Raw genomic sequence first — 10,141 nt, 5'->3', positions numbered from 1 at the left:
TTTCCCTGCAGGTTTCAGTTATTTCATCAGCAAGTGGTTGGTTTCTCAGCCGACCCTTACCAGCTAGAATCCAGCTCAGGTAAACCTGTCGGTTTAGACGTTTTATCGAAATGGCTTTTCTTGCAATCAAACCACTTTGAAACGGTCTTCTTCTACTTGTCATTTCCCCCAGACCTCCCCGATATTGTGGTGGCCGGTGTCATGCAGGGTATGTACCCTAGAGACGTCAGAGTGAGTTTTAAAAAGTGCTGCAGTAAGCCGAGCAGTCCTGTGGGCCTCACCTGTGCACCAGAGTTGCCCACATATCCCAGAATTCCTTCTATTACCATCAACAAGAGCAAAGTCAACTCGCTGCTGGAGTTACAGAGAAGATGAACGCAATCATTTCAGTGTTAATCAATTCCACAGGTGAAAGTGCAGAAAGTGGTGGATTTCAATCAAAAACTTCACATTTATTTTTTGGATGAACAATCCCTTTATGGGCGAATCGCCTTTCAGGAAATGTCTTATAGGTCTCATTTAACCCCTAAATCAAAGGAAAAATATTCAAATGTATTTGCATATGTTATGCAAAAAAAATATATACATTTACATTTTAAAGACCTAGTTAGTTGCTGCACTTCTTGAAATTCATGCTTAAGCTTTTTCCTCATAGCAATCGGTTAAGGCTCTGGGTTACGGACCGAAAGGTCAGGGGTTCAAGCCCCACCACCGCAAAGATACCACTGTTGGGCTCTTGAGCAAGACCCTTGACCCCATCTGCTCCAGGGGCGCAGTTTCATGGCTGACCCTGCGCTCTGACCCCAATAATGATTCAGGGTGAGGCAAAATATCTCAAAAATCTTAATTAGTCCAAAGAATACACCTTTTTTTTGCTTTTCTTTAATATGATGAAATGACATTAGTGATTCACCGGTTTAGAACACTGATTTTGTTCATGTATTTACCATGAAAATGTGAATTGTTAACAATGAAAAAATGATTTTAACTGCATTAAGACTTTTAAAGCAGTATTTCTATTAAATAAGTCTGTATCATTGATTTTCCATGAGGTTTCCAAAAATAAAACCAAGACAAGGTATTTATTAAAAAAAAACAGGATAACCACTTTAAGAAAACCTGGATCCTTTATTGAACATTTGTTTACAAAAGCAAGTTGAAGCGGGTCAGAAATATGACCGTTTGGAATGCTGGAATTGGACCCAGGGTGTACCGCTCAGCGGATCAGGACTGGTGTGTGATGGTCCCAAGAGGGGGCGGAGCTCCGATAAGCTCACACATACACATTTTATCTCCACTAGAATTCCACCAAATTCAATCCCCTTAAACCCAGAGTCCTATTATTTCCCCAAACTTAATTTACTCTTTAGGTACTGCAAAAGGCGTTTCCACGTCGATCTTGCCACATTCGTGGATGGTGACGTCTTTGAGAGGTTTATCTCGTCCGTCTGTCTTGTTACTCTCGATCTTCCTCACCACATCCTTAAAGGCAGCAGAAGAAGAATCACACAAAATTAACACGATCACTGGTGTGAAGGCACTTCACAAGGAATAATAAATGTCCTAATGTGTAGACCAACGAGGTCTTCGCTTATTACACAGCTCTGTGGAAAAACTGACATTATCCCTCATGTCACTAGCGGAGAATTTTTCATTCAACAAAAATGAATAAATCTTAAACTAGCAAATGCTAAGGGAGGGAAAAAGAAAATCTCCACAGATGGACGAAGAGACACTTACCATGCCTTCCAAGATTTTGCCAAAGACAACATGTTTGCCATCTAACCATGGCGTCTGGACAGTGGTGATGAAGAACTGGGAGCCATTAGTGTCTTTGCCAGCATTGGCCATGCTGAGCCAACCTGGACCATAATGCTTCAGCTTGAAGTTCTCATCAGGGAAACGCTCACCATAGATGCTCTTACCTACATACAGAGAGAAAAGGTGTTCTTAAAATCTCAAAAATACACTTAACATTCAAGTATCTGGCTGATTCATTGCTGACCTTTGCTTAAATTATAAGAACCGAATAAAAACACTTTCAACTTAATATTGATTATTATCAGAATGCGTTGCATTTCTCTACAATACATTGATTTCCGGGTCAAAATGACCCGAAACAAAAGCAGCTTCACTGTATTGGATAAAAGGTGTAGTGTAGACCTTTAAGAAATGACTATTTTGTGATAAAAGCTTTAATAATATCTGTTATATGAGGAATATATTAAAACTATTGAAAGGGGAAACAGGAAGTTATGCAACCAAAGAAATGTAGTTAAAAGTAATTGACTTAATGGAAAGTAAGTAACTTACTCTGAATACAAGGATTTTAAATGTAACGTCACTACTAAAAAGTATTTATATCTCACATAACCAATCATTGGGGTCTCTGGAACAGATCATGAGTTTAAAAAAAACTCGTACCTCCAGTTCCATCTCCTTTAGTGAAATCTCCTGCCTGGATCATGAAGTCTTTGATTACCCGATGAAACTTGCTGCCCTTGTATCCGAATCCTTTCTGTAAGGCAGAAGTTGCGTTCATAATTTCCATTCAATAAGAATCACAGAATTTACATCGGTGAAAAAAAATCACGCTCACCTCTCCAGTGGCCAGCTGAAGGAAGTTTTCCGTCGTTTTCGGTACAGTTTTTCCAAAGAGTCCAATGACAATCCGTCCTGCATCCTCATCTCCGATCCTGATGTCAAAGTAAACCTGAGAACAAAAGTATCCGAATCAGAGCAAGAGTTCTGCAGACGCGTAATGGCGCACAGACTCGGTTCACCATGACGAGATGAACGCAAACCACGAACATTTTATCACTACTGACTTCAAATCTGGTATTGCACCGTATTCAAATGCATTATTATATTTGCAATGAGCAGGTAAGTACCAACTGTGCATGCAACATTAAGTATTAAGAATAGAAAAATATCACGCATTGCTTTTATTCAGCGCAAAATGAGCTTTGATAAATGCAAATGAGAGAAAAAAACAACAAGGGTTCGGATTCAAATGTGAACTCAACATTCGATTCGAATGCACATTGTAACATTTGAATAATGCCGGCCTGACTGGCGTCATAAAACAATGTTGCACTGAATGTAGCGTTGTGTAGCTGTGCGGCATCTCTGTACCTTGGCCGTGACTTTGGGTCCCTTTGTCTCCTCATCAGCCTCTGATCCGCTCGGGAAAAGCAGGAAAATTACCGAGCCAACGATCAATGTGACTGCCACCAAAAACTTCATCCTCCTTTCGCAGATGCGCACCATTAACGATGCAAAAAAAAAACTGAATGTGTGCCAATTACTGGGTGTTTTAGGGATTCTGGGGCATCCGGGGAGGAGATTTGAGCTACGCCCGGAGTTCCAACCCGGGCGGGTGCTGTGCGTTTATGCCGATCCAGAACCAGCTGAGCGCATTTAACTTACTATCGAATCACATTACGTCGAGCAGAACTCAAACTGGTCTAAGAACATGGTCAAGAGCGCACTCTGCTCTGTATGATGCGCACGTGATCCATCGGACGCTGATTGGATGAACTGCTGTCTCTCCTGGATGAAAGAGCCAATCAGAGTTTGTAACGAGTAAGGAATGGACGGAGCCAGAACGGCTTAAAGACGCATCAGCGTTAAAGGGACCGGAAGCTTTCTTTCGGGAAGAGTGTCACAACACAACCTGAATGATTTTATTGGACTGTTCCATGTTCAATACTACTTAAACTCAATCGACAAGGTTTGTGGCACGACTTTGGTTACCACAAAAATAATAAATCAATCTTAAAGTATACCACGGTTACTGTGAGGTACTCACAATGGAAGTAAATGGAGCTAGTGCAAAAACACTACAATGCACACCGTTTCAAAAGTATAGCCACACAGCGTAAACATTATAAGTGTTAACATGACTTAAGTGATAAAATCACATACTAACCATATCTGTGTACAGTTATATTCAATATTACAATTTAACTTCCATGACAACATAATGTTGGTAAACCCTGTAATCTGGTAAACGGCAAAACGCTGGACAATTGCCAATTTTATCACATTAAAATCACTTCAATACATATGTTTGCATCATGTGGCTATACTTCTGGAAAAAAAAAATATTTTAACATTTAAAGTCAGGCCCCATTCACTTCCATTGTAACTGCATTTATATATAAACTAGGCATGAGTCAAAATATTTTTTGTGATTAATATTAAGGAATACTTAGAAATTTAATTTTATACCAGCACAACATGTAGCTACATATTTTTGTTTTAATACCTGACAGGAAGATGCAGTGTTTAGTGTGTCAGCACCTTAAAAAGGAATATTCTGGGTTGAATACAAGTTAAGCTCAATCGACTTAATTTTGATTACAACTTAATTTTGATTACAAATCATTATTGGCATAATGTTGATTACAACAACATTTAGGCTCGTCCCTCCTTTCCTTTATATAAAAAAAAAAGCAACAAAACTCACCATTTCAAAAGTTTAGCAGCAAGACAATCAATATGCATGTTAACATGATTTTAGTGTGATAAAACCACATACTAACCTTTTCTGTGTAAAGTTACAGCCAATTTTACAAATTATTTTCCATGACAATGTAATGTCAAACCCAAAAATGACTGTAAAAATTACAATTTAAACAACTTTAAAGTGAATACATGAGTTTTAAGAGAAAAGTTTCAAATTTCTGCCTTTAAACCCTCCAAAAATTGCCCACATTCACTTCCATTGTAAGTGCCTCACTGTAACCTTGATTTGTATTTGTTTAAGAAATGGAGGGACGAGTCCAAATACATTTTTGTGGTAGTCAACATTATACCACCATTACGCGATTGAGCTTAACTTGTATTGAACACAGCATATTCCTTTACTGGGGTGTCCTATAATGAATATTTAACATAATTCCACATGCTAATTTGAATTTCACATATACCAGTGCAAGACTCCCAAGTCCATTGGATTTATAAACCGTATTTTCTGTTATACAGAATATGAAGCATCATGAGCTAGAAGACACATTTTATTGAATGATCAAATTTATACTAAAAGACACATGCTCCATTCTTATTCAAAACTTAAATACATTTATTTAGATAAATACATTTATTTAGAGTACACAACTACAAAAACACAAAAAGGAAACAGCCATAGTTTATATTTCAAGAAGGTTAAGAGTGCTCAGTCTAGACCCAAAATACTGCGCAAATATTTCAGGGTGTCCCTTATAAAACTGTGCCAGGAGTCGTTTCTTCTCTTTCAGTGAATACTTTGTGTTTTCGTCAATGTTTTTCAGCAGAGAGTACAGCTCATTTTTAGTTGACTCTTTCGTGGTCTCAGTGTACACATCCTTGGGTACTTGCTGGCAAAATGTGACATCTATCAGATTAGGATATGTTGAGTATATTATCATGGTCTTGATGTTAAATGGTCACAATTATATACAGCATGTTATAATCTGAACATGTCATACCCTCCGTGGATGAATCTCTGTGTTTCACAATGTCATCCAGTTTTTCACTAACCAGTTTGTGAAGAGAACCTGGAATCTAACAAGAGATAAGAAGAAATAATGCAAAACTACAAGTACGGATTAGTTATCTCACAACTGATCATGATCACAGTGAGATAGCATGGAATTATATCAGCTTAATGCCACACCATGATTCAACCAGGTAAATTAGAGGAACCTTGAAGATCTCCTGATGATTGTCGAGCATGAAGAGCAGCAGTAGATCAATCTTTCCTTTGGGCAGACCCTTGGTCAGGATGATAGCTCTGGTGAAGGTCCTCTTCACAACCATCCGATTTTCAATCTAAAAAAATTATAATATTCAAAATGACTGAAACCACTTTCAAACCACTCAAGACTGAAGGGTTCCTGACTCCAAGAATTCAAAATTCTTTACCTCTTTGTGCAGCTGGACATCTGCAGGGTCTGCAGCTACTGCCATAAACTCCAGCAGTCTGCGCAGTTCCTCTCGTGCAGATGCAGACAGCAGCTTCAGTGTAAGCTGCAAGACTTCCAGAGCTCTTTCAAACTTCCCATTTACTAGGTATCCATGGAGACAAACGGGCACCCACAGCAGACAAATAAAAAATGGTTTCATTACAGACTTAAATAAACGGCGCCCCGTTGACCATTTTCAAAAAGGTGCTTTAGTCTCACCCAGAAGTTCTGTGATCTCGATGTAAACATCAGCCATGCTGTCACAGAGGAGGGGCTCGTGGTCCATGTGTCCATAATGCTTATCCAGGATGTGAAACAGTAGTGATTTACACTCATCGATGCCTGAGGATCTGACTTGGTCTTCCTCACCATCCTCTTCCTCACAGAAGCTGGGCAGTTCTCTACTTACTTCCACCACAAGCTGATCAGGCAGGAAATCTAACAGGTCTATGGCTGCCGATAGCCAAACATCAGCTCTGTGCAGGGGAGGAATAATTAGGCCTATGCAAGACTCATTCTGCTGTCTTTCAAGTTTAAATGTGAACGGTTCTCACTGAGAGTCTTTGAAGGCCTTGAGAACTTCTCTGTCAAGGTAGTTACTTGTGTAGAGCAGGTTGGGTTCATTATTACTGCCACGAGATGGAGGAGAAACAATCTTTGCACAGTTCAGCACTCCTTCCAGCAGAGGGAGATCTATCAACTGTGACAACCGCCGTACGGTCTGCTCGTGCCACACCTCCCTGACCACTGAGAAAGAGATCCCACCCAAAAGTTGTTAAGTTTGTATCAAAGCCATGTTTGGAATGGCCTACTACTATACCAACAGCGAGTTCATCTGGAAGATATTTGGTTTTTACGTTGTTTGCTCACCTGCAATACATCTATAGGATGGATGCAAGTTAGACATTTAGCATGATGTTTTTTTTAGCAGGAGACATTTATGACTTAGATTGTTTGCAAATCTGTTTTTTTAAGATAGATGTCATAGCTCTTCCGATAACATTAGGCGTCTCATCAATATCATGTGGTCAGTAGCGAATGGTTGCTGCCATCTCACTTGATGCCGGAAAGGCATTTGATATGGTAGAATGGGATTATCTTTAAGATTTTGGAAATGCACTGGTTCGGGAATACTTTTATTGTTTGGATTAGGCTACTTTATAGACACCCTGTAGCGGCGGAACAAACAAATGGGTTAATTTCAAGTGTTTAATTCTGATATTTATTTAAACATAGCCTTGAGCATATGGCTGAACCCTAAACTATGTATTAATATGTCCCCATTCTGTTGGTCAGAGTGGTTGTGAGGGGGTTAATACACTCGGTGACCTGTATGAGAGTGGAGTATTGAGACCTTTTGAAAATTTGGTTCAACCTTTTGGCATTCCCAGATCTCAATTTTATAAGTATTTACAGCTGCGCCACCTACTCTGCACTGTTTTTGGGAGTGGCACGCACCCCTCCTAGTGTGGAAGATACTCCGGGAGTGGTGATTGCTGCTTTTGGGAAGGGTCACAAGGCATCGGTGTATTACTCCCTGCTAATTCAGAGTCTGGGGGACGGATCTTTAACTTCTGTAGAGATTATGGGAGAAACTTTTAAACTTGACGTTGGAGGATGTGGTGTGGGCTAGGATCCTAAAAAACTTCAAGTCTGCATTTAGAGATGCAAGGGTTTATCTTATGCAATTTAAGATTTGACATCGATTTTATTGGACCCCTCTCTAGGTTGTATAGGTTTTATGTCTTTAAGACACACCCACCTGGTGGCAATGTCAATCAGAGGATAGAGACATAACCCATGTCTTATGGGGGTGTGTCAAGATCCAGGAGTTCTGGTTGAAAGTACAGAGTCTAATATGCGATGTATTGGGCACTCGGCTTTCACTTTGCCCCAGTCTTTGTATTTTGGGCAATGGGGTGGTCATCGACATTGAAAATGGGCAAATAAAGAGTTAGGTCTTAACAAGCATCATGATCGCCAGACAGGATATTTTAAGCAGTTGGAGCGCCCTCATTTCGTGAGTGGTGCTCAGAGATGGGGAGGGTGGAGGCCTTTGAGGAAGGGATGTATAGAAGGCTGGGAAATCTGTGGTTATTTGATAGGAAATGGGGCAGATATTTGACCTTTTTGGAAGGCTTTTGAGTGGCATCCCGTATACACATTATACTGTATATTGCATCAATAGTAAGAGTAGTATGGTAGTGTAAACATAAGATTTTTTGTATATATGATTTGGCAGAGTCTCAATAAAGGTAATACCAGATGGTGGAAGACATTCAATGGGTGGAGAACCGACAAGTCCAGTCAAGTCCAGCTTCCCCATGAGAAGATCCAACGCGTGGCCTGGTTTCACAGGTGTACTATGGGAGAATAATAGAATGTCCTGCCTAAAATGCCAAACAAACATTCCAATTATTATAATTAAGTTACAGTACAAAAAGTCTTTGTATTGAACTAAAAACCTCATTATAATGGTCATGTGTTTCACCTGCACGGTGTGACATTCATCAAACTCTCTTCACTAGGAGACAAAAGGGCAGTTTCAAACATGTCCAGGGACGGACTCTCCATATTCAGGAATCTATAGAGGCTGGTGCTGCTATCCTGGAACCCTCCTGGTTTAATGGCCTTCCCCAGAAATGTGGTTCCTACTGCCTCAAACACCTTACAGTCCAGCAGTACCTGACACACCTGAGCCACTTTGGCTCTGGAGACCTGAGCATTTTCAAGAACTTTATCCTGGACCAGATAAGCTTGGATGACATCCACTGCATCAGAGCCCAGAAAGCAGTTATCGTGAGATTTCAGGTGCTGTCTGCGTCTCTTAACCTTCACTTGTGTCTGTAGAACAGTGATGATGTGGCTCCAGATGTCTTTGCTTTGTATCTTGCTGTTCGGTACATCTTGTGGCCTGTTGATAACTCTGTGATCTGAAGAAACATAATAATCGTAAGAATCATTTCAGGATATATTGTGTTTTTATATTTTACTGTGATCTTAACTGAAAAATGTCATTAAGAAAATGGGTTACCTGGAGGTCGATTCAGTGGACTGTATAATGTCCCCACAACATTAAAGGCAGCAACTTTATCCTGAACTGATGCCATGTATTATTTCGCTGTGTGCAAGTTTCAGACTCCAAACTCATTAATCGGCTTCCCTTGTTATTCATTACCTGCTTATTAGCGACCTCTCCATCTGATTGGCTAGCAGAAAACCAGTAAAAACCCAAACAAAGTGTACGGAGATGCACCACTAGATGGCAGCAAAGTATCTAGAAAATAACAGAGTAACTGTCTGGCTGTTTGCTTTCTGCAGGATAAAGTACGTATGCTTTGCAGATCTATCTATCTATCTATCTATCTGTCTATCTGTCTATCTGTCTATCTGTCTATCTGTCTATCTGTCTGTCTGTCTGTCTGACACTCTTTATTTTCTATCTATCTATCTATCTATCTATCTATCTATCTATCTATCTATCTATCTATCTATCTATCTATCTGTCTGTCTGTCTGTCTGTCTGTCTGTCTGTCTGTCTGTCTGTCTGTCTGTCTGTCTGACACTCTTTATTTTGTATCTATCTATCTATCTATCTATCTATCTATCTATCTATCTATCTATCTATCTATCTATCTGTCTGTCTGTCTGTCTGTCTGTCTGTCTGTCTGTCTGTCTTTCTGTCTGTCTGTCTGTCTGTCTGTCTGTCTGTCTGTCTGACACTCTTTATTTTCTATCTATCTATCTATCTATCTATCTATCTATCTGTCTGTCTGTCTGTCTGTCTGTCTGTCTGTCTGTCTGTCTGACACTCTTTATTTTTTATCTATCTATCTATCTGTCTGTCTGTCTGTCTGTCTGTCTGTCTGACACTCTTTATTTTTTATCTATCTATCTATCTGTCTGTCTATCTGACACTCTTTATTTTTCATCTCTATCTATCTATCTATCTATCTATCTATCTATCTATCTATCTATCTATCTATCTATCTATCTATCTATCTATCTGTCTGTCTGTCTGTCTGTCTGTCTGACACTCTTTTTTATCTATCTATCTATCTGTCTGTCTGTCTGTCTGTCTGACACTCTTTTTTATCTATCTATCTATCTGTCTGTCTGTCTGTCTGTCTGTCTGTCTGACACTCTTTATTTTTATCTATCTATCTATCTATCTATCTATCTATCTATCTATC

At 39.6% G+C, this 10,141-nt stretch overlaps 2 protein-coding genes across 2 annotated transcripts; both read right to left on the bottom strand.

The window, feature by feature from the left end:
- Positions 1 to 371: 371 nt before the first annotated feature.
- LOC127642410 (peptidyl-prolyl cis-trans isomerase B-like) lies at positions 372 to 3,456 on the bottom strand. Its single transcript, XM_052125029.1, has 5 exons — positions 3,136 to 3,456; positions 2,600 to 2,713; positions 2,425 to 2,518; positions 1,741 to 1,925; positions 372 to 1,482 (listed from the first exon to the last, which is right to left on the bottom strand). The coding sequence occupies exons 1-5, from the start codon at positions 3,268 to 3,270 to the stop codon at positions 1,360 to 1,362; spliced, it is 651 nt and encodes a 216-aa protein (XP_051980989.1). The 5' UTR covers positions 3,271 to 3,456; the 3' UTR covers positions 372 to 1,359.
- Positions 3,457 to 5,151: 1,695 nt separating this feature from the next.
- Positions 5,152 to 9,651, bottom strand: depdc7b (DEP domain containing 7, paralog b). The gene is made up of 9 exons (XM_052125030.1): positions 8,983 to 9,651; positions 8,440 to 8,881; positions 8,211 to 8,338; positions 6,503 to 6,695; positions 6,168 to 6,424; positions 5,908 to 6,050; positions 5,689 to 5,814; positions 5,472 to 5,547; positions 5,152 to 5,377 (listed from the first exon to the last, which is right to left on the bottom strand). Exons 1-9 carry the CDS (start codon positions 9,056 to 9,058, stop codon positions 5,154 to 5,156), a joined length of 1,665 nt encoding a protein of 554 aa, XP_051980990.1. The 5' UTR covers positions 9,059 to 9,651; the 3' UTR covers positions 5,152 to 5,153.
- Between the last annotated feature and the right edge of the window lie 490 nt (positions 9,652 to 10,141).

This window comes from Xyrauchen texanus, unplaced genomic scaffold (assembly GCF_025860055.1).
Source record: "Xyrauchen texanus isolate HMW12.3.18 unplaced genomic scaffold, RBS_HiC_50CHRs HiC_scaffold_606, whole genome shotgun sequence".
Classification (NCBI taxonomy): domain Eukaryota; kingdom Metazoa; phylum Chordata; class Actinopteri; order Cypriniformes; family Catostomidae; genus Xyrauchen; species Xyrauchen texanus.
The sequence above is the reverse complement of the archived record's forward strand: the minus strand, read 5'-3'. Positions and strand labels throughout refer to the sequence as shown.

Coding starts and splice junctions, on each gene's coding strand:
- LOC127642410 (XM_052125029.1), bottom strand. CDS start 3,270: ATGGTGCGCATCTGCGAAAGGAGGATGAAGTTTTTGGTGGCAGTCACA. Junction 2,714..3,135: donor GACCCAAAGTCACGGCCAAG/GTACAGAGATGC, acceptor TTTTGTTCTCAG/GTTTACTTTGACATCAGGAT. Junction 2,519..2,599: donor TTCAGCTGGCCACTGGAGAG/GTGAGCGTGATT, acceptor TCTGCCTTACAG/AAAGGATTCGGATACAAGGG.
- depdc7b (XM_052125030.1), bottom strand. CDS start 9,058: ATGGCATCAGTTCAGGATAAAGTTGCTGCCTTTAATGTTGTGGGGACA. Junction 8,882..8,982: donor TCCACTGAATCGACCTCCAG/GTAACCCATTTT, acceptor ATGTTTCTTCAG/ATCACAGAGTTATCAACAGG. Junction 6,696..8,210: donor TGAATGTCTTCCACCATCTG/GTATTACCTTTA, acceptor TCTCTTTCTCAG/TGGTCAGGGAGGTGTGGCAC.